Source organism: Gorilla gorilla, chromosome 6 (assembly GCF_029281585.2).
Source record: "Gorilla gorilla gorilla isolate KB3781 chromosome 6, NHGRI_mGorGor1-v2.1_pri, whole genome shotgun sequence".
NCBI lineage: Eukaryota > Metazoa > Chordata > Mammalia > Primates > Hominidae > Gorilla > Gorilla gorilla.
Window position 1 is genome coordinate 50,909,164 of NC_073230.2, and position 25,053 is coordinate 50,934,216.

At 40.7% G+C, this 25,053-nt stretch overlaps 1 protein-coding gene and 1 long non-coding RNA gene across 9 annotated transcripts in view; one reads left to right on the forward strand and one right to left on the reverse strand.

Annotated features, from left to right (window-relative positions):
• LOC134758916 (uncharacterized) overlaps positions 1-13,019 on the forward strand; it is a 57,371-nt gene extending 44,352 nt beyond the window's left edge. Inside the window, exon 3 of the long non-coding RNA XR_010134665.1 lies at positions 12,970-13,019. This is a non-coding gene — a long non-coding RNA (uncharacterized lncRNA). The remainder of the gene's footprint in view (positions 1-12,969) is intronic.
• SUGCT (succinyl-CoA:glutarate-CoA transferase) overlaps positions 1-25,053 on the reverse strand; it is a 732,345-nt gene that overhangs the window by 603,061 nt on the left and 104,231 nt on the right. For all 8 annotated transcript variants that reach the window (XM_055347702.2, XM_055347701.2, XM_019030300.4 and 5 more), the window contains exon 7: positions 15,251-15,342. In XM_055347702.2, coding sequence (XP_055203677.1) covers positions 15,251-15,342 — 92 coding nt within the window. The remainder of the gene's footprint in view (positions 1-15,250; positions 15,343-25,053) is intronic.

Below are 25,053 nucleotides of genomic sequence, written 5' to 3' on the forward strand. Positions count from 1 at the left end.
AATTGCTGATAAAAAATCAAAATGGCCTCATTATTTCCAAAGTTATATTTCCACGGTTATAATATTCATTAGCTTTAATAAGTTTTAGCCTTGCATGGTGGCTCGCACCTGTAATCCCAGCACTTTAGGAGGCTGAGGTGGGGATCACTTGAGCCCAGGGTTTCAAGACCACTCTGGGCAACATAATAGGTCCCTGTCTCTATAAAAACTGAAAAACATTAGCCAGGCCTGGTGGCATGTGCGTATAGTCCCAGCTAGTTAGGAGACTGAGGTGGGAGGATCCTTTGAGCCTGGGAGTTTGAGGCTGCAGTGAGCCATGACTGCACCACTGCACTCCAGCCTGGGTGACACAGCAAGACCCTATTTCAAAAAATAAAATAAGTTTTAATAAACTAAATTCCTATTATATACCATATTCCTGAGAGTCATTAGAAAATAAAAAGAATGATAAGTTATTAATATTAATTCTTAAAATGTAGTACTTTCAGGATGACTATCATTTCTGAAATAGTTGTATGTGGAAATTCTTAGTAAAATTTGTTCTGTTTCACAAAATATCTTACATTGTTTGAAAGGTACCCCAAACATTTATCACAATAAAAAACACAGTTTTTTGGGCCAGGCACAGTGGCACATGCCTGTAATCCCAGCACTTTGGAAGGCTGAGGCAGGCAGATCGCTTGAGCCCAGGAGTTAGAGACCAGCCTTGGTAACATGGTGAAACTCCTAGCTAACAAAAAATTAGCCAGGCATGATGGTGCATGCCTATACCCCAGCTACCTGGGGGGCTGAGGTGGGAGGATCACTTCAGCTCAGGAGGTCGACGCTGCAGTGACTGTGCCACTGTACTCCAATCTGGGCAACAGAATGAGACCCTGTCTCAAAAAATCTTAAGATTTTTTTATCTTGAAATCTTTATATGATCTATAGAACCATAATTTTAACAACTAAAATGTTAAGTACATCATTTCATTCATAAAGATAGAATATTGAAAATCTCTTCAATTTTCTGGTGGTGAACAAACACATTAAGGCAGAATTCTACCAACACATTTTTTTCTCAAAAACATCTCTACTTATTTCTTTGTTGTTTTTTTTTTTATTTTTCCTAGGTCATACAAATTGGTCCTATTAACAACCGAAGAAAGGAGAACAAACTTAGGTTATGGACTTGAAAGGATAAAGCCAAGCAAAAGATTGAAGTGCTGCCTGTGTGGACAGCACCTCACTGCTCCTTCCTCACCAAGACAATACTGAGGGGAAGAAAGGCCAGTTGACTGAATCTAAATTATGCTACCAAAAATCTCTAAGGGGGGAAAATACAATGAAATAATAAATTAACACTGGGAAAAGTCAACAAAAATACCCTTAAGGAAGAAAGTCTCAGGCCCAGAACCAAGACCAAAGGTGCTGCCAGGATTTGCCACGTACCTTCATGTGGGAGTAGGACGCACCCTTGGCTGGGTGGAGGATGCCTAGCATAGGGAATTGGCTGGGGTCTTGGGAAGAGGGCTGACCCCTGAACCCTATAAGGACAGCACTCAGCCCCGCAAGGCTTGGCCTCCTATGGTACGTTCTCTTCACCCTCATCCCACTTCTATGCCTTATCTCAGTCAACTGCAAATTGGGGGAATTATTGTTGCAGTATAGAATTTAAATGTTATGGAACTTGACTAGAGTTAGGTTATGCAAAGTAAGTAAAAGTACCTGACAGCACTTACTAAGTAAAAGTATTTACATATAAAGGTGAAGTAAACTTTGACTAAGTACAAGTAGTTAATTAGCAGCAATTGGGAAGTGAAGAGAGGGAAGATGAAAGGAACGAATGTTCGAATGCTAATCATTGCTCAGAGCATTAAATCAATACATGATGGAACACGTAGGTAATAGTTAAAGAAGCATGAAATGAGGCAGGACATGGTGGCTCACACCTGTAATCCCAGCACTTTGGGAGGCCGGGGTGGATGGATCACAAGGTCAGGAGTTCGAGACCAGCCTGGTCAAGATGGTGAAACCCCCGTCTCCACTAAAACAAAAATTAGTTAGGCGCAGTGGCAGGGGCCTGTAATCCCAGCTACTCGGGAGGCTGAGACAGGAAAATCGCTTGAACCCGGGAGGCAGAGGTTGCAGTGAGCTGAGATCACACCACTGCACTCCAGCCTGGGCAAAAGGGTGAGACCCCGTCTCAAAAAAAAAAAAAAAAGAAGCATGAAATGACTCCAACATCTTAAGGGTTTTCATAATCTCCTCTCAACCTCCACAGGATCTTTTAGTAATGATTACTTTTGTAAAGAATAAACAGTTAGCCAAACTGGAGCAATACCCTCTATTTCACTTCAATTAATTGTTCCTCTGTTAAATTCAATTAAATTGTATACTTATTTAATTCAAATTAGCAAAAATGTTATTATCTCATCCTTATAAAATAATTTATGTTTGTCATATGCTATGAATATGCCAACGTATAAGCATAAACAGATGTCAACATTGATGCTTACCAACTATTAACACTAGGAACTTCTGACTGATGAGATGAGGATAATTTGTGACTTTCTTCCCCATTATTTTTGACATTGTTTCAGTTTTATAATAAATATGTATTATATATAAGAATAATTACTTTAAAAAAAAAAGACAAGATCTTGCTCTGTTGCCCAGGCTGGAGGGCGGTAGCACTATCTCGGTTCACTGCAACCTCCATCTCCTGGGCTCAAGCAATCCTCCCACCTTAGCCTCCAGAGTAGCTGGAACTACAGGCAGGCACCTCCACGCTCCGCTAATTTTTTTGTATTTTTTGTAGTCATGGGGTTTCGCCATGTTGCCCAGGCTGGTCTCGAACTCCTGAGCTCAAGCGATCCTCCTGCCTCAACCTTCCAAAGTGCCAGGATTACAGGCATGAGCCACCATGTCTGGCCCAAGAATAATTACCTTTAAAAGCCAATTAAGCCAGGCACAGTGGCTCACACCTATAATCCCGGCACTTTGGGAGGCCGAGGCAGGCTGATCACCTGAGGTCAGGAGTTCGAGACCAGCCTAGCCAACATAGTGAAATCCCATCTCTACTAAAAAATACAAAAATTATCCACGCATGGTGGTGCACGCCTGTAGTCCCAGCTACTCAGGAGGCTGAGGCAGGAGAATCTCATGAACCCAGGAGGCAGAGGTTGCGGTGAGCCGAGATCGCGCCACTGCACTCCAGACTAGGCGACAAAGTGAGACTCTGTCACACACACACACAAAAAGTCAATTAAAATAAAGTATAAATAAAACTAGCAGTTAAGTTATTCCACCATTAACTCTGACTCTAACTCTGACTGTAATCAAAGGTCAGATATATTTAAGCAGTGTCATGTTAGAAAGGTGCATGAATTAAGAAAAACTTCATTACCTAACCTAGACTATTTAACCTCTTTTGTTAGTGAACTAATACTTATAATAGTTAAGATTAAAATCAAGGAAATATGTTATCCTAAGTCATAAAATAAGAAATATATTTTATATGTGTAAGAACCCATAATTTCTATAATATTTATTAAGCGTGAAGTTCTTTCCTAGGCACTGAAGATGTAGCAATACATGACACCTTTCTTGTGGAATATATTATATAGTCTTATATTATATATATTATATACTTTATTATATTATATGTAATATTTGTATATAATATATTCTATATAATGTAATCATATATATATATATAGCTTTTTGGTGTTTTTTGTTTTAAGACAAGGTCTCACTCAGTTGTCCAGGCTGGAATGCAGTCGCAAGATCATGGCTCACTGCAGCCTCTATTTCCTGGGCTCAAGTAATCCTCCCACCTCAGTTGCCTGAGTAGCTGGGACTGCAGGTTCATGCCACACCACCTGGCAAATTTTTTAAATTTTTACTAGAGACAGGGCTTTCCTATTTTGGCCAGACTGGTCTCAAACTCCTGGGCTCAAGCAATCCTCCTGACTTGGTCACCCAAAGTGCTAGGATTGCAGGCATAAGCCACCATGTCCAGCCCAGGGAACATGTATTTCAACCCATAGCAAATACAGTTGAATTTTTAAGAGAGAGTGAGAGAGAGAGAGACAGAGAGAGAGGGAGAGTGTGTGTGTGTGTGTGTGTGCGTGCGCTGGAAAGAGCCACATCTCTACTTGTTTATTTGCATAGATATTTCTAACTTAAAACAGGTTTTTATTCTCAAACATTGCTGACAGGAGTATAAAATTGTTCACTCTTATAAAATACAAATACCTATCAAAAATACAAATGAACTAATCTGTTGACACCGCAGCCTCCTTCTAGGGATTTTTCCTACAGATATAATTGTACATGTGGGGCCAGATGTGGTGGCTCACGCCTGAAGCCAAGATCTCACCACTGCACTCCAGCCTGGGCAACAGAGCAAGACTCCATCTCAAAAAAATAATAATAATAACAATAATAATTGCACATGTAGAAAATTACATAGGTGCAAGGATGTTCCCTGTAGTGTTACAGTATTAGTAAAATAATGGAAAGAGACTAAATGCCCAGCAAGAGAAGGTTAAATAAACTATGGTACATCCACAGGTATAGACACAATAAAAGCAAGTGTATTGATATAGGATAATCTCCAGGAAACATGATTTAAAATAAAATACAATGCAAAACATTCAGTTTAGGTAACCCTAAAAGTAAGAATCAAAACTATAGGCCGGGCGTGGTGGCTCATGCCTGTAATTCCGGCACTTTGGGAGGCTCAGATGGGCAGATCACCTGAGGTCAGGAGTTTGAGACCAGCCTGACCAACATGGAGAAACCCTGTCTCTGCTAAAAATACAAAATTAGCCAGGCATGGTGGCGCATGCCTGTAATCCCAGCTACTTGGGAGGCTGAGGCAGAAGAATCGCTTGAACCCAGGAGGCAGAGGTTACAGTGAGCCGAGATCACGCCACTGCACTCCAGCCTGGGCAACAAGAGTGAAACTCCATCTCAAAAAAACAAACAAACAAACAAACAAAAAAACACAAGAATCACAACTATAAACCTTCTAGAAGAATATCTTCAAAACTAAGGGTAAGCAAAGATTTCTTAAAGAGGACATAAAACACACTAACCATAAAGAAAATAAATTAACTAATTTGACTTAAATAAAACTTAAAACTACTTATCAAAAGATAGCATTATGATAATAAAATGGCAAACCACAGGCTGGGAGAAAATATCAGCAATGTATACATCTCAAAAATACTTGTATTTAGAATATACAAAGAAATCCTTTAAATCACTGAGGAAAAGACTAACACTCCAATAAAAACAAAGGAAAGGCCGGAACCTATAGTTCACATAGATATCTAAATGACTACTAAGCATAGAAAACACATCTTAACTCATCAGGGAATTGCAAATTCAAATCACAATGAGCTGCTACTACACACTCACCAAAATGGCTAAAATTTAAAAGACTGGCCGGGCACAGTGACTCACACCTGTAATCCCAGGACTTCGGGAGGTCCAGGCGGGTGCATCACTTGAGGTTAGGAGTTCAAAACCAGCCTGGCCAACATGGTGAAACCCCGTCCCTACTAAAAATACAAAAAAATTAGCCAGTCATGGTGGTGGATGCCTGTGATCCCAGCTACTCGGGAGGCTAAGGCAGGAGAACTGCTTGAACCCAGGATGCGGAGGTTGCAGTGAGCTCAGATCATGCCACTGCACTCCAGCCCGGGCAACAGAGCAAGACTCTGTCTCACACAAAAAAAGACTTGCATTATCAAGAGTTGGTGCAGATAATTAAAACTCTCAAACACTGCTACTACAGTATAATCTGGCAACATTCCAGAAAACCAGCAGCTTACTAAAGCTAAATATACATCTACCCTGTGACCCGTTAGTTTTTCACTTGTAGGTATATACCAAGAGAAATCAATACGCATGTCAAACAAAAGGCATTCAAAAGAGAGTTCAGTTTTATTCACAAAAGGCAAAAACTAAAAACAACTTAAATGTTGATCAATAGCAATGTGAATACTTTGTGGTATATTCATAAAATGTAATACAATATACACAGTAAAAACACATCACTGATACACACAAAATTGAATGAACATTACAAGCCTTCAATTAGTCCAAGCATGGTGGCTCACGTCTGTAATCTCAGCACTTTGGGAGGCCGAGGTGGGCAGATTGCTGGAGACCAGGAGTTCAAGACAAGCCTGGCCAACATGGCAAAACCTTGTCTCTACCAAAAATACAAAAAAAATTGCCAGGCATGGTGGCGCGTGCCTGCAATCCCAGCTACTTGGGAGGCTGAGGCATGAGAATCGCTTGAACCTTGGAGGCAGAGGTTGCAGTGAGCCAAGATCATGCCACTGCACTCCAGTCTGGGCAACAGAGTGAGACTCCTTCTCAAAAAAAAAAAAAAAAAAAAAAAAGCAAGCCTTCAATTAAACAAAAAAGTCAGGCATAAATCAGAACATACTAGGCTGGGTGAGGTGGCTCACATCTGTAATCCCAGCACTTTGGGAGGCCAAGGCAAGCAGATTAACTTGAGCCCAGGAGTTCAAGATCACCCTGGTCAACATGGTGAAACCCAGTCTCTACCAAAAATACAAAAATCAGCCAGGTGTCATGGCAAGCACCTGTAATCCCAGCTACTCAGGAGGCTGAGGCACAAGAATCACCTGAACCCTGGAGACGGACGTTGCAGTGAGCCAAGGTTGCACCACTACACTCTATCCTGGATGACAAAGCAAGACTCCATCTCAAAGAAAAAAAAAAAGAACATGCTATATGGTTCTACTTAAAGAAGTTAAGCTAGCATATAGTATCAGAAGTCAAAAATAGTGGTTATCTCTGGAGGAGGTAGTATTGCTTGGGAATAGAAAAAGAAACTTTCCAGAGTGATGGAAATATGCTGTATCTTAAACTGAGTAGTGTCTATCCAGGTGTATATATTTAAAAAAATTAATAGTAATCGAACCCAGCCTGGGCATCATGGAGAGACCCCATCTCTACAAAAACTACAAAAATTAGCTGAGCGTGATGGCATGTGCTTGTGGTTCCAGCTATTCAGGAGGCTGACATGGGAGGATCGATTCAGCCCAGACTGCAGTGAGCCATAATCGCACCACTGCACTCCAGCCTGGGCAACAGAGCAAGACTTGTAATGTTTGTAATGCAAAGAAATGATAAATGCTTGAGGTGATGGATACCCCATTTATTCTGATGTGATTATTATATACTGTATGCCTCTATCAAAAAATCTTACATACCCCATAAATATATATCTACTATGCCGGGCACAGTCACTCACGCCTGTAATCCCAGCAATTTGGGAGGCCAAGGCAGGCGGATCACGAGGTCAGGAGATCGAGACCATCTGGCTAACACAGTGAAACCCTGTCTCTACTAAAAATACAAAAAATTAGCCGGGCGTGGTGGTGGGCCCCTGTAGTCCCAGCTACTCGGGAGGCTGAGACAGGAGAATGGCGTGAACCCGGGAGGCAGGGCTTGCAGTGAGCCAAGATCACGCCGCTGCACTCCAGCCTGGGTGACAGAACGAGACTCCATCTCAAAAAAAAAAAAAAAAAATATATATATATATATATATATATGTCTACTATGTACCTATAAAAATTTAAAATAAAAAAAAAAGTTCATGGCCAGGCGCGGTGGCTCACACCTGTAATCCTAGCACTTTGAGAGGCCAAAGCAGGCGGATCACTTGAGGTCAGGAGTTTGAAACCAGCCTGGCCAACACGGTGAAACCCCATCTCTACTAAAAATACAAAAAAAAAATTAGCCGGGCATGGTGGCAGGTGCCTGTAATGCCAGCTACTTAGGAGGCTGAGGCAGGAGAATTGCTTGAATCTGGGAGGCGAAGGTTGCAGTGAGCCGAGATCATGCCACTGCACTCCAGCCTGGGCAACAGAGCAAGACTCTGTCTCAACAACAACAACAAAAAAAGTTTAAAGAGGAAGACTATTTTGCTTGGTTTTGAATAGAATATCTCTGGAAAGACACAAAAAAGAACTGGTAAGATGGATTTCATCTGAGGAAGAGAATAAGGTGGGATGGGCACAGAGGAAAGGAGATTTATATTGTGGACCGTTAGACACTCAAGGAAAAAGACCCAGTTTATGTCCCAATGTAATCATACAGAGGACCTTCCTGCTCTCTCTCTCTCTCAAAAGTGTCCTGGTTTGTATGATGAATTATACGGTCCACCTACTTATGTATCTTATGGATTTAGTATTATATGAATGTATTACCTCTTCAAAAAATAAATAAAAACTAAGAATAATACGGTGCCTTTTGACAGCAATGTAAGAGCAATTTCTCCTTGTGTAATTTTGTGTTTTCTTAGTTTTTAAAGGAGGAGATAAATATCTAAGGAACAATGCTTGTAAACTTGATTTAATCCATCCTGCACACTTGGTCCAAACTAATCTTACGAAGCACAGCTTTCATCATATCACTCCCCTTCTGAAACATCTTCTGAACTTCACTTTGAGCAAACAACCTCCCAACTTCTTTACTTGACCTTGAAGACTTGCCAAAGTAAGGCCTAAAGCAACCTTCCCCTTATGTTCTGAAACCTTAACTCTCAGCGCCTCTGTGACTGGCCTATTGTTTTCCCTAAGACCGCCTGATTCCTTCCTGCTTCTCTGCATTTGTTTTCCACTGTGTGATCTCCCCTGGGAATGTCTAGGAATGTCTTAATCCATCCACATTCTATCTATCTTTCCAGGCACCATGCATCTCAAGTCCCACCACTTCCTTAAAGTCCTACCCTGAACCACATTTATACTTTATATATTTTTTTTAATTTTGTTTTGTTTTGAGACAGAGTCTCGCTCAGTCACCCAGGCTGGAGTGTAGTGGCGCAATCTGGGCTCACAGCAACCTCCACCTCCCAGGTTCAAGTGATTCTCTTGCCTCAGCCTCCCAAGTACCTGGGATTACAGGCACCTGCCACCACACCCAGCTAACTTTTGTATTTTTAGTAGAGACAGGGCTTCACCATGTTGGCTAGGCTGGTCTCGAACTCCTAACCTGAAGTGATCCACCCACCTCAGCCTCCCAAAGTGCTGGAATTCCAGGCGTGAGCCACCGCACTCTGCCTATACATCATCAAGTTACAATAAAAACTTCTCTCCAACAGATTCAGTGTAAGCCATAAATAGATTCTGAAGATGTTATTAATTAAGTTTTTTTAAATTGTGAGAAGCATTTATTGCACTGGAAACTGGGACATAGAGTTGAATTCTTGGCTATCCCTACCATGGAAGTTCTCACAGAAACATCTAACAACTGCCACCATATCAACTTGCCCTCATACATCTGCCACTCTCAGCTGCTTGCAAAGAACTGCCTTCGTTGTCAACATCACATATATAGACATACACACACACAATCACACACAGACAGACACACACTCCCAAGCCCCAAGCCTCTAGGATCATCCAACTCATGAGTTTTCCAATGTTGTTAATCCTCAAGAAAAAAATTAAAGATGCTTTATCTTCCAATCTGATGTATTATCTGCAACATAACATACCACTAATTTTATTCAGTTTTCTGTTATTTTTATTTTCTAATTTTTCCATGCATATACATCTAATCTAGGGAAGGAAATAATTCCTTACAGAGTAACTTATTATGGTACCTAATACAACACTACACATATGGTCAATACGTCTTTGTTCATTTGATTGCTCAGTATAATTCTTCTTGATGTTTAAGTGTGCCAAGATTTACAGCTGAATTATTACTCAGAACACATATCACATATGTCTGAGTCATTTACTTTCCAGAATCTCTCATACTTTGATTTCATTCCCAATCTCTTCAAATTCTGTATGCATTAAAAAAAGATGATAGATAGATAAACAGATGATAGAGAGAGAGAGAGATGGATGCAGGCATGGTTGCATGTGCCTTTGGTCCCAGCTACTCAGGAGGCTGAGTGGGGAGGATCACCTGAGCCCCGGGATGTTGAGGCTGCTGTGAGCCATGATTACACCAGCCTGGGCAACAGAGTGAGACCTTGTCTCAAAAAACAAAATATATATATATATATATATATATGCCACATAGCACAGTACCAGATATTCATTTACTCATTTACTCAACATAATTGTTTACTAAGGGCCTGTTCTATGCATAAAGTAGTGACCAAATCAAGGACCATGGTCTTTCCCATGAGGCTTACATCTTACTGAGGCCCATTTTAGGCAGTCAGTCAACAGACAGCAGTGAATTAGAGCCAGAACCCCAAACTCTTTGAGTGCTCTCCCACTCTTTCAAATGGACTATTTACTACATTGTAACAAATATCAAGCAGCATGCAGAAGCAAGGTGCAAATATAACAGACATCAGGATCATTCTGCAGGTATCATGGGGAGTGGAAAGAGTACAGGCTACAGAAGTAAAGAAAACCTGGGTTCAAAGTTGGGCTTTAGTACTTTACATATCAAGTTATGTAAGCCTCTAAGCTTCAGTTATAGAATGTGTCAATACGAGGCTGGGCATGGTGGCTCACACCTGTAATCCCAGCACTTTGGGAGGCCGAAGTGGGCGAATCACTTGAGGTCAGGAGTTCGAGACCACTCAACATGGCGAAACCCGTCTCTACTAAAAATACAAAAAAAATTAGCCAGGTGTGGTGGCACATGCCTATAATCCCAGCTACTGGGGAGGCTAAGGCAGGAGAATCACTTGAACCCAGGAGGTGGAGGCTGCAGTGAGCCGAGATTGTGCCACTGCACTCCAGCCTGGGTGACAAGAGTGAGGACTCTATCTCAAAAAAAAAAAAAAATAGAAAAGAAAGAAAAAGAGTTTATCAAAACATACCTGGAAGTACCAATGTGAGGATCAAGATACATATGTAAAATGTCTATCATCTGTCTGGCATAGTGTAGGAATTCAAAATAGATTCTCTCTTTGTCCGTAGTCAAATATAATCTAATCTGACAACACCACAGCATATGTAAAAGGCTGGATTTTAGATTTAGTAAAGGTCAACAGTAATTAGTTTACCCAAAATCACATGATAAAGATGGTTTTTTTTTTTTTTTGGAGACAGAGTCTTGGTCTGTTGCCAGGCTGGAGTACAGTGGCGTGATCTCAGCTCACTGCAACCTCTGCATCCTGGGTTCAAGCGATTCTCCTGCCTCAGCCTCCCAAGTAGCTGGGACTACAGATGCACACCACCACGCCCAGCTAACTTCTGTATTTTTAGTAGAGATGGGGTTTCAGCATGTTGGCCAGGATGGTCTCGATCTCTTGACCTCATGATCTGCCTGCCTCGGCCTCCCAAAGTGCTGGAATTACAGGCATGAGCCACCACACCAGGCCATAAAGACTTCTTTCATAAAATTTTCCCTACAGTATACTTTTTCCATTTTTTTTTTTTTTTTTTTTGAGGCAGAGTCTCTCTTTCACACCCAGGCTGGAGTGCAGTGGTGCAATCTTGGGCCACTGTAACCTCCACCTCCCGGGTTCAACCAATTCTCTTGCTTCAGCCTTCCGGGTGGCTGGGATTACATGCATGTGCCACGATGCCCAGCTAATTTCTGTATTTTTAGTAGAGACGGGGTTTCACCATGTTGGCCAGGCTGGTCTTGAACTCCTGACCTTAAGTGATCCGCCCGCCTCAGCCTCCCAACGTGCTGGGATTATAGGCGTGAGCCACCATGCCCAGTCCCTATACTATACATTTAGATATGCCCAATTTTGAATAAAAATGACATTATTATAACATTATAGGAAAAAAACTTGCACTTTGAGTTTTTTCATTATAACACTAGTCTATATCTTTGGAATATCACTCGATTTCAAGAGAGAAATATATGAGATTATCACTAAAAATATATTTGCATATAATAATGTATTTTCTCATCAAACTATTAAGTAAGGTAATAAATCCACAAGCAATAAGTTCAGCCGCTGTTCCTTACCTCCCCAACCACATTTGGCCCCACTTCCTTATTAGTTCACAATAATCCAGTGACACTGCCCTTCTTTTGGCTCTTCAAAACTACCAGACTCTCCAGCATCTAGATGACATGCAATACCATGCATTACTCTCTAATGCTAATCGGCTAATGCTTAACAGGATCCCACCCTAAATATATGCCCTCAGAGATGCCTTCCCTGACCGACAACCCTGATAAACTTGGGCTCTACCGCGTAGGGTGATGTGGAGAAGCCTCCTGATGTCAGAGAAGCCTGAGTTCCAATCACTCATCTGACAACATGGAGTTATGCTACAGCACAGATACATGGCTGTGCAGTTACAGAAAAGTTCATATGCAATGGATATAACTGGCAATAGTGTGTGTGCACTGACTGGTTAAAAATATTAGCCAAGGCTTTCAGAAGTGCTTTCCCGTACAATCTCTGCTGAGAGGCTTAGGGAATTGTTAATATATTGCTGATAAGATAAGGGAAAACAACTTTCTTAAGGGGGACTCCCAGCATGGCCTGATTCTTCTGATTCTTTTCTTTTTTTTTTTTTGGAGATGGAGTTTCGCTCTTGTCACCCAGGCTGGAGTGCAATGGCACGATCTCAGCTCACTGCAACCTCTGCCTCCCAGGTTCAAGTGATTCTCCTGCCTCAGCCTCCAGAGTAGCTGGGATTACAGGAATGCAACACCACATCTGGCTAATTTTGTATTTTTAGTACAGATGGGGTTTCTCCGTGTTGATCAGGCTGGTCTCGAACTCCCGAACTCAGGTGACCCGCCCGCCTTGGCCTCCCAAAGTGCTGGGATTACAAGCATGAGCCACTGTGCCAGGCTGGCCTGATTCTTTTCAATCAGCTTTTATCTTTAGCTGTCAAACCACACTTTATGGAGATCTTTAGAAGCATAATAATGGCCTGAGGCACACTGTTAATTATATATGTTCATAGCACCCTGTACTCTTCTTCGCAGTTCTTTTTATTTGCATGTAATAAATATTTTCTGTTAATGTTTGTTTTCCCTACTTAACAGCTATAGGAAGATAAGGACTGTGCCTGTCCTGTTGCCTGCTTAATCTCCAGCGCCTACCACCATTCCCACCGTACAGTAGGAAACAGATGCGGTAACTACTTACTAGTTACCGCATTGATGTGTAACTTAATTAAGGAATGAAAGATGTGTCCATGTGAAAGAAACACAGTGTGAGAGTTAAGCTTACTTAATGTAATACATGGAAAGTATATAAAGCAATGTTTGGCACATACCAAGCACTCAATAAATGTTATTTGCTCACCTAGAACAAAAATCACCTGAGTAGGGTAACACAAGAGATAAAAGCTGTTATTGACTGAGAAATTACAAGGTTGAGCATATACTGTGTGGTTATCCCTGTTAGACCACAGTGTAATGTACTAAAGGAACTACAGTAATTCCCCATCTTAACAGTTTTTCATTTAATTCATTTTACCATTTGAATATAGAAATTTTTATATCCCAGATCTTTTCACATATTCCTAATTGAGTTCAACACCCTTAAATAAAACCATTCACAATAAAGAATGTCTTGGCCATATGAGACCCTATGGAACTGAGCAATGAGAGAAATGTCCATGCTCTATTCTCTCAATGGATGGAAAGAAAACTGGTGCTCTTGAATATTTTAAGGGAAGGCCAGCAGGGTACAGCAGCTCATGCCTGTAATCCCATCACTTTAGGAGGCCAAGATGTCATGAGTCCAGGAGTTCAAGACAAGCCTGGGCAACATAATGGGACAGCATCTCTACAAAAAATTCAAAAATTAGTCAGGTTTGGTGCCACGCACCTGTAGTCCAAGCTATGTCGGAGGCTGAGGTTGGAGAATCTATTGAGCCCAGGAGGCTGCAGTGTGCCACGGAGGCTGCACTCCAGCCTGGAGACCCTGTCTCAAATAAAACAAAACAGGCTAGATGTGGTGGCTCATGCCTGTAATCCTAGCACTGGGATTGGATCACAAAGTAAGGAGTTCAAGACCAGCCTGGTCAAGACGGTGAAACCATGTCTCTACTAAAAATACAAAAATTAGCTGGTCATGGTAGCTGGCACCTGTAATCCCAGCTACTCGGGAGGCTGAGGCAGGAGAATCCTTTGAACTTAGGAGGCAGAGGCTGCAGTGAGCTGAGATCGCGCCACTGCACTCTAGCCTGGGCGACAAAGCAAGACTCTGTCTTAAAAAAAAAAAAAGCAAAGGCCACACACATTTTTTTCTAAGACTTGTGAAAATGAAATGAAGATGAAAGTACAATAACTTTATATTTCAAGAAATTAAAACCCCAACAGTTGCTTTGAAATTAATAAAAAGTAAATCTCATCATGAGAAAATAGAAGCAAAAGGAAATAAGTAATTAATAAGTAAAATTAAATAAAAGGAAGACTGCAAAAGACTTGAGGTCACTCTGTCTCAGTTTATTCCAACACTACAGCAAGCAATATTTCCTGAAGAATTAACTAGAAGAAGTGATTTGGAGAATGAACACCCACTGAAACAAGTTTTTTAAGGCCATCAATCTAGTTTGTTTTGAAATGGGTGTGTTTTAGCATTTTTATTTACTAGGCTTTCACACCTTTTTTTCACTTTGTTTAACGTCATTCATATTGCCTTCCCCGAGAGTCTTTTTTTTAATCTAACCAACCACATTTTGGCCATCTAAATACCTGTTAGGAACTTCTCAACCCACTATCAATGGAGAGGAATTATTATAAAATCAAATAATTATTTCACTGTCAGAATCTAAGGCACATGACAAATTAGATACATTTAAACCTGAGGGAGGCTTTAAGCAACAAATTTTCAAATACATAACTACCTATATTTTTCCAAAAGGAAAAATAGACCCTCTGCTATGTATACATGGCAGATGAAGGCACTGTAGTAGAAATGGACATCCGCGGTCTAGTCTAGTCAACTGTTTTATTTCAAAGAAGGAATATTCCTAAATCACACAAAGGTGCCTATATTAAGCTTGAATAACATAATAAATGTGGAAAGTGTGTTCACCATCTGATCTACGGCTTCTTGCTAAAAACATTGCTCTTTTCCATGTGGCCAAATTGATGTTTAGACTCAATACATTTGTAATGAACACTTCCTGTTTTACTTTCATAAGCATTCACTTTCCCTGGTTTCTTTCTAAAATTATTAATTTCAGTGGCAAAAACAGCAATTACTTTTGCCCCAACCTAACAACTCATTTAATCCTATGGGTTAGTGCAGAGTAAAATCCTTTTGGAATATGTAAGGGAAGAAATTATGAATATTCTAAGGAAGGATACCTACCTCAGGCCCTGTGATGTGCATCAGACCAGAAATAGCCGAGGCAACAGCATCATAACCAGCTCGCTGAGAAATTGGACCTGTCTGACCATACCCTAAAACAACAAAAATAAACATATTCAGCACCACACAGGGTGTGCTAAAACCACTGTACAATATAGTGTGTTAGAAACATTTGTATCCAGAAATCCTGCAGCATTTCGAGACTATTAGATCTATACTATTCCTTGAAGAACGCAGTAAGAATTCATTATAGTGCTCGACCCCGGCTATTCATTTTTTTTTGAGATGGAGTCTCGTTCCCGTAGAGCAGGGTGGAGTGTAGTGGTTCGATCTCGGCTCACTGCAACCTCCACCTCCCAGGTTCAAGTGATTCTCCTTCCCTCAGCCTCCCGAGTAGCTAGGATAACAGGCGTGCACCACCACACCCAGCTAATTTTTGTATTTTCAGTAAAGACAAGGTTTCGCCATGTTGGCCAGACTGGTCTCAAACTCCTGACGTGAAGTGATCCACCTGCCTCAGCCTCCCAAAATGCTAGGATTACAGGCATGAGCCACCGCGCCTGGCCTACCCTGGCTATTCTTAAAAAAAAACTCAGGCCGGGTGCGGTGGCTCACGCCTGTAATCCTAGCACTTTGGGAGGCTGAGGTGGGCGGATCACTTGAGGTCACGAGTTCAAGTCAAGCCCGGCCAACATGGTGAAACCCCATCTCTACTAAAAATACAAAAATTAGCCAGGTATGGTGGTGCATGCCTGTAATCCCAGCCACTGGGAAGGCTGAGGCACAAGAATCACTTGAACCAGGAGGTGGAGGTTGCATTGAGCTGAGATTGCACCACTGCACTCCAGCCTGGACAATGGAGGGAGACTCCCTTTAAAAAAAAAAAAAAAAAAGGAAATAATTCAAAACCAGGCCCACATTCTCACATGCAATAATCAATTAGAGTTGAGTATTGCCTCTCCCCTCTACATAGGGCATAAATCCTCTGATTTGCCACAGGGTCCACCACTCTACTTCCATATGCCTCAGCCGGGTTTCAAGTACTTCCCTGACTCCAACAGGTATTTGCTACCCTTGCTTTGTACACAGTAATATACAAAGTTAAGCTAATATACAAAGTTAAGCAAAACAATATCTCCCTGAGTTCTATTTATGTATTTTCTCAAGTAAACAAAGAAAACCTAAATGATTTTAAGGTTTGGACATAAATAAACAATAACATCAACTAAGTGATTTTTAAGATTACAAAGAGAAGGTAGAGAAGGTGTCAAATTTTTTTCTTTTTTTTCTTTTTTTTTTTTTTTTTGCCATCAGCAAGAATCAACAGAACACAGGAAAGATTTTCTTCTACTCCCCTCAGTCCTGATGCTTATTGCTACATCATAAAAGTTGTATCAGGCCAGGCGTGGTGGCTCACGCCTATAATCCCAGGACTTTGGGAGGCGGGAGGATCACCTGCGGTCAAGAGTTCAAGACCAGCCTGGCCAACACAGTGAAACCCCATCTCTACTAAAAACACAAAAATTAGCTGGGTGTGGTGGTAGGCGCCTGTAATCCCAGCTACTGGGGAGGCTGAGGCAGGAGAACTGCTTGAACCCAGGAGGCAGAGGTTACAGTGAGCCAAGATTGCACCACCGCACTGCAGCCTGGGCAACAGAGAAAGACTCTGCCTCAAAAAATAATAACAAAAATAAAAATAAATAAAGGTTGTATCAGAAGCTACATAAATTTGTCTCCAAATCCTTCATATCAAGCAGAGTGACCCAGTGAAGAGCTTTCCATACACATCAGCTACTTGCTGATATTCCCTGCATATGCTGCTTTAGGAAGGCCATGAAAGGGTTGCCTGCAAGCCTTGTTTCTCCAGCCACCTGGAAGACTCTCCCTCAACCTTTTGTAAAAGAGCACCCTCGTTATATATGTTGCCACAGCACTTATCACAATAGAAACACAATACCATTATTTGTTAGATTTATTTTGTCTCCTCCCTACTAAAGTGTATACTCCAGAATGTTTTTCTGTTTGGTTCACTGCTGTATCCCCAGCCTCTAGAACAGTGTTCAATAACATTTATTGAAGGAATGAATGAGTGCAAAAATATTTTATATAAAAATAATTTTTTGGCTGGATGCGGTGGCTCACGCCTATAATCCCAGCACTTTGAGAGATCAATGCAGGCAGATCACTTGAGGTCAGGAGTTTGAAACCAGCCTGGCCAACATGGTGAAACCCCGTCTCTACTAAAATTACAAAAATTAGCCAGGCGTGGTGGTGCATGCCCGTAGTCCAGCTACTTGGGAGGCTAAGACAGGAGAATCGCTTGAACCCAGGAGGTGGAGGTTGCAGTGAGCCAAGTTCACGCCACTGCACTCCAGCCTGGGCAATAGAGTGAGAGTCTGTCTCAAAAAATAAAAATAACAAAAATTTTTTTCAAAAACAATCTATAAAAAGTAAATAAACAAAACCACAAGAGTGATAATCACCAATTAATCTACCCAGATGCATTCGCCACCAGAAATGATCTTTGTCACAAATAAGAGTATGTAAAACAAACTCCACAGATAAAATTATCACTTAATATGAAGGAATTAAAATAATTCAAGATTATAATTATTGATGATTAAAAAGGGTGTTAAAACATGTCTCTGCTTATGTTTTATCTTGGAAAATTTCAAATAAAAATAGATAGAATATATAATAAACCCATTGGTCAACTTCAATAATTATTCATGGTCAATTTTATTTCCACTATGCCTATCTTTCAATTAGAACTGTTACATGAAGAAAAAATAAAACCATTATCTTTTTCTTTTTTTTTTCTTTTTTCTTTTTTTTGAAACTGGGTCTCACTCTGTCACCCAGACCGGAGCGCAGTGGCACCGTCGGGGCTCACCGCAACCTCGACTGACTGTGTTCCAGCAATTCTCCCCCCTCAGCCTCCCCAGTAGCTGGGACTACAGGCACACACCACTACACCCAGCTAATTTTTGCATTTTGGGTAGGGATGGGATTTCACTATGTTGCCCAGGCTGGTTTTGAACTTCTGAGCTCAAGTGATCCACCAGCCTCAGTCTCCCGAAGTGCTGAGATTGGGCATGAGCTACCACGCCCGGCCATATAAAACCATACTGAAAAACCCAAATGTCTTGATTCAGGTAAATTACAGTTTTATCTCCCAATATCGATAACAAAATGTATAAATTCTTAACTATTACTTTCTCAGTCTTTAGAAGAACAAAAATGGGATATGAAGCAAATAAAGAGAAATAAACTATAAGACAACATTCTCTGTGCAGAAATAACGCCAAGTTTTAGAGAATGAGTTCCAGGGCAGGCAGTGTGCTGCTTTAGAGGGCACCCTGGCCCGGGATTCCAGCCTTCAAAGCAATGGTTTTCAAACCACTGGTAGTCCCCAGCATAAAACAAGTCTCCAGGAACAGAAAGAAGCTGCCACCATCGGCAAGAAGGCCTGTGCACTGTGAACCACCTGTTATCTCAGCAGGAAGTCAACAAAAGAAATTAAGTTTCAGTTAACTCTAGGTTTGGAAAATCAGGTGCTTCTGGACAGGAGCCCAAATCCCTCAAATAGGACAAACCCAGGTCCCTCACCATCAGTGCAACTCTAAAAGGACTCTTCTAAATAAAGACCTGCAGGAAAAATTCTCTTTTTGTTCAGCTTAGAACAAGGGAAAGACACAAATATCCTAATTACTTTAAATTACAACTTCTAAGTATTTCTATTAAAGAGAAAAGGAATAGTTGCTCTCATTGGAAGCAGTAAGGTACAGGGAAAAAGGGGAGTTTTAGGATTAAAAAAAATCTGGATTCAAATTATAGTTCTGCCAACTATTAAATCTTTGACAAATCATTCAATCTTCCTAAGCCTCAATGTCTTCATCCATAAAATGGCAACATTCACGTTTATCTCATAGATTTCTTATGAGGATTTAATTTGATTAGATAACACAAGCAAAATGAATTTTATATCAAGAGCTAAATATACATAATTACTAAAGATGCATTAATCAACGTATAAATAATATATTAGCTTACCTTTTCTACAAAATGTTGAGAATAACAAAAGGAAAACTACCCTGAGGTATGTCAAATGATGACAATAGACATCTAAGCATTTAAATTATGTTGTTTAATAAACCATAAAAATTAAGATATTTTGTACGTGGAATCTTGCACTTGTTCATAATAGCGAAGAAGCTGACAATAATAATAATAAACGTGGCTCTCGCCTGTAATCCCAGCACTTTAGGAGGCCGGGGTGGGTGAATCACTAGGTCAGGAGCTCAAGACAAGCCTGTCCAACATGGTGTAACCCTGTCTCTACTAAAGATACAAAAAATTAGCCAGGCATGGTAGCGCATGCCTGTAATCCCAGCTACTTGGGAGGCTGAGGCAGGAGAATTGCTTGAACCCGGGAGGCAGAGCTTGCAGTGAGCTGAGATTGTGCCATTGCACTCCAGCCTGGACGACAGGGCAAGACTCCATCTCAAAAATAATAATTATAATAATAATAAACATATATATTCCATAATAGGAGTCAAAAATTATTCCACGTTTTCACCTTATACTTATAACTATTTAAATACTGACTACCAGTACTATCAACAAATTTTATAAGAATAAATAAAATTTTAAAGCAGAGAACGAACATCAAAATGGTATTTTACTAAGATTACTCTGTTGGTGATGTGCAGAATGAAATGATTCATTAATAATTTAATGAAGAGGTAGAAAAAATGTTAAGCCTGGGATCCAGATAGTTCCTTTAAATTTTATTTTTAGCTTTACAATTCCAAAAACAACTATGATTAAAATCTAAATTAAAGAGGAAAAATGTATGCATGTCGATTCTACTTTATATTCAAGTAAAGAGCTAAGAAAAATCAGGGAAGTTATGGAAAATCAGAGAGGAATACCCAACACACATTTTCTTTCTTTCTCCCTCTCTTCCACTTAGTAATTCACATTCATTTTAAGGAGCAACCTCGCCATCTTGTGGCATTTATGGACACTGAAAGCAAAACGTGAATTTCCAGACGTTGGTAAAAATGTACAGGGAGGAAGCTAAGGGGAAAAGACTTATTATCTCTTAATATTTTCCCTGAGTGCCATATGATCTGGCCTGCCTACCCCATTTTTCTTCTTAATTATGTCTGACTTTGTGTTTTCCCTCTCTCCCATCAGTGCTCAACACACTGTCTTGTTAATGGTTATACTTTTGGAGGTCACAGGTCCCTTTGACAAACTGGTAAGAAGCTATGAACTCTCCTCAGAAGAAAGTAATTGAATACATGCTCATACTCTTAGAACCCCACTCATTAGCCCCTGTTGCCCTGGGTTAAGAGTCAGGTTAACGACCTTCAGTAGGTCATCACTGCTCCAGGCCTGGAGAACCTCAATTATCAAAACAACTCTCCCGACAGGGATCTGTTCAAGGACAGCTTTGAGGCTTCCAAGCAACCAAGAGACTCAGGATGAGGCTTTCACTTGATAATAAAAGGAAAAAAGAGAACAAAATAAAGTATCTCTCATCTAGACTATTTGATTAGCCACCTGTTTCTGCTCTTCCCTACCTCATTTTTGACTCTTGTGATCACAGTGATTGACTGAATGATTGATTGAGACAGGATCTTGCTCTATTACCCAGGCTGGAGGGTAGTGGTGTGATCTTAGCTCACTGAAGCCTCAAACTCCTGGGTTGAAGCAATCCACCTGCCTCAGCCTCCCAAGTAACTGTGACCACAGGCATGCACCACCACATCCAGCTAATTTTTAAAATTGTTTGTAGAGATGTGGTGTTGCTTTGTTGTCCAGACTAGTCTTCAACTCCTGGGCTCAAGCAATCCTCCCACCTCAGCTTCCCAAAGTAATAGGATTACAGGCATAAGCCACCACGCTCAACCATACAGTGACCTTTCGAAAAGGTAAATCAGTGCACTACTTTCCTGCCTAAAGCTTTTTAAGGGCTTTCCAAGTCACTTAAAATAAACCTCCACCCTTTATCCTGGCTTAGAGGGCCCCACATGGCTTGGTTACTACCTACTCTTTGGCCTCAGCTCGTCTGTTTTCCCAATGCCCTATCTTGGGCCCTGATGTTGTTTTTAGCGTTCTCCACAGCTTATTCCCAAGGTGGGGCCTTTGCACAACCTAGGATGTATTTCTCTCCAGTCTTCACATGGCTTGCTACTACATCCTCCTCAGAAGCTTTCTCTACCACCCAATCTAACATAGACTCCTAGGAATTCTCTAGCATTTTATGATATTTTCATTCTCTCTAAAGTACTTATCACTAGTGGATACTTTTATATTTTTGATGGATATCTGTCTCCTCTAGAATGTTAGTACCTTGAGGCCTGTGACCAAGGTGACTGTTCTCTGCAATATCTTTAGCACCTAGAATTACATCTACCAGTAACTTAGCAAAAGCATGTTTAATAAATGAGTGAATGTGAATATATAAGTCTGGGAATAAAAACAACACTTGTTACAACCGGCTATAGGACAGAGATAAACCTCTGCTCCCACCAGTGATGTCTGAAATAACCGATTAAGGGTAGAGGACTCCCGGCAACTGAGTTTCTGAGGTTCAACTGTTGGCATTCCCCAACAGTCCATATTTGGTCCTCTCTCTTCTCATTCTCATCTCTCTAATGAATCTCATCCCTTCTAAACAAGATACTGGAAATTCCCGTATCTAGAATAACAATGACAACATTTATCAAGTTACTGTGTATTAGACACTCTGTTAGACTTTTGTCAATTAGATTGTTTAATTCATACAACAACTCTATGAATTATCCCCTTTTTACAACTATAACTGAGACATGGAAAGGTTAACTAACCTACTCAAGGTCACACAAATAGGAAGTAACAGAGCTTGGATTTGAACCCAAGTCTGAGTCCTTAAATAAAAAGATGTTTATATATATTTATGCATGTATGGACATCTCCACCAGAAAGTCCAAGGGAATGCAAGCTGACAACCCCAAAGAAGAAGTTATCCCACTTAAGTCACATTCATATGCCACCAACCCAGACTGCTCCTTCTACATTCACTAATTCAAACTGAAGGAAACCTAAGGGCCATCCTGGACTCTATTCTTTTACTTCCTGCCTATATCCAATAGATCACTAATTCCTAATTATTTGACCTGCCAAGTAATTCCCAAATCCATCCAGCCTCTCATGTCCTGCGATAGCCTGCTTACCACTTCCCCTGTCTCAGTTTATTCTTCATGTGGCTACAAAAGCCTTTCGAATTTGTAATTCTAATCAAGACATTTCCTTATTGAAATTCTTAGGAAATTGCCTGTAGGATAAAAATAACGGTTCCTTAGCATGACATACTGAATTGTTTGTGACCTAGCCCCCATTCACTCCCTATATCTTATCTCTGGCCACCCCGTGACATGCATACTTAGAATAGCCGTTCTTCAGACATGCAAACTCTTTAATTCCTCTGGGCCTCTATACATGCCATTTCACTTGTGATCCTCATCTCCACTGTTTGTCAGTTCAAGGACAGCTCAAACCTAGCACTCTTTAAGATATAGACCTGGTCAATGATAGGTTACTAGAGACAAGAAAGAAGCAGGTTTCAAAGAGGACTAAGACCTATCCTAGTAATGAGTTCAAAAACAGTGTATATTTAAAAGTAATACCATTGTTATTAGCTAGAAGGTTAAGATTAATATTCTAAGCAACTACAGAAACTCCAACAATAGACTGTTTACCTGAAAGGAGAATAAAATGCAATAAAATGTTTCATAGTAAGTAATGTAATTCTTCAAAATGTACACACATATCTGGATTCTGTTTATTTCTCTACTCATTTTCTAGTGTAGGATGTTTCTGAATTAAAATGATATGAGGTATACACTCCTGATGCTTTTTTTTTTTTTTTTTTGAGACAGAGTCTTGATCTGTGACCAGGCTGGAATGCAGTTGCACGATCTCAGCTCACTGCAGCTTCCAACTCCCAGGTTCAAGTAATTCTCCTGCCTCAGCCTCCCAAGTAGCTGGGACTACAGGCACGCACCACCAAGCCCAGCTAATTTTTGTATTTTTAGTAGAGATGAGGTTTCACCATGTTGGCCAGGATGGTCTTGATATCTCCTGACCTCGTGATCCACTTGCCTCAGCCTCCCAAAGTGCTGAGATTACAGGTGTAAGCCACCGCACCAGGACTTTTTTTTTTTGAGACGGAGTCTCACTCTGTTGCCCAGACTGGAGTTCAGTGAAGCAATCTCGGCTCACTGCAACCTCCACCTCCTGGGTTGAAGCCATCCTCCTGCCTCAGTCTCCCGAGTAGCTGGGACTACAGGCGCATGCCACCATGCCCGGTTAATGTTTGTATTTTTAGTAGAGACAGGGTTTCACCATGTTGGCCAGGCTGGTCTTGAATTCCTGACCTCAGGTGATCCACCCGCCTTGGCCTCCCAAACTGCTGGGATTACAGGCGTGAGCCACCACACCCAGCACATATTCTTTTTTAATATTTATTTTCTTATCCATCCACTAAAAAGGCCTAGAATCAAAGACTAACCCAGTATCACTGAGATTCCTACTATCAGACAGTGGTATGTAAATACCACTTCCCACTAAGAGGAACTAACAGTCCTTGAAGAAATGGCTGATTCCAGGATGGGGCAGGAAAGGTACAAAATGTTCCTGGAATATCTTGTTTTACCAGAAATCAAGGAAGTTATCAAAAATTATTGGTCATGTCAAAAAGACGCAGAAGCCAACCCGGAAAGGCCTTTACTGGCCTGAGAATGTGAGCATCAAGAAGGATAATAATTGCAATAAATTGAAGCACATCAAATATGCTCAATATTGTGGGTTCATAATGATATTACAAAAAAAAATAGCCATCACTGGTAAAGCCTAGGGGAAAATTCATTATTATGGCAATTGGTAAATAAAGGGAATGTGCATCTCTCCTGCCTATACCTCAGGGTAATCAAATAACTGATGAGAGAAAGAGTCCCCTTACAAAAGTTTCCCAACTAATATAAGAAGAAGGAATGATACAACTAGAATAGCACATTTTGTAATTCCTAATAAATTCACAGATCTGGGAAATCATCATCAATGCCTGCCAACATCACAGAGAAAGTAATGTCCAGCAATTATATGCCTCTTAGTGGAACTGCACACCACCTTCTATGAAGTATTTTTGGCCAAAAAAACAAAACAACAAAAACACACACACACACACACACACAAACCTGAACAAGTTATAAATCAGTTTATAAAGAACAAAAAAAAAATTAACATCACAGGCATTCAGCAAAATCAAAAAACACAACAGAATAAATTAACTGGTTTTTTAAACAAATTTCAAGAAAAAAGACTGAGAAGGAACTATAAATTTTAAGTCTTAAGAAATATATAACTCAACTACTGTGATTACTTTATTCGGATCCCAATTCAAATTACCAACTAAACAAAAGAGAGAGAGAATTGGGAAAAATCTGAAAAACAACTGTATATTTAATGATATTAAGGAATAATGACAAAAAAAGAAAGAAAGAAAGAAAGACCAGGTGCAGTGGCTCACACCTGTAATCCCAGCACCTTGGGAGGCGGAGGCGGGATGGATCACTTGAGGTCAGGACTTCCAAAACAGACTGACCAACATGGTGAAACCCCATCTCTACTAAAAATACAAAATTAGCCAGGCATGGTAGCGCATGCCTGTAATCCCAGCTATTTGGGAGGCTGAGGCAGGAGAATCGCTTGAACCCAGGAGGCGGAGATTGCAGTGAGCCGAGATGGTGCCA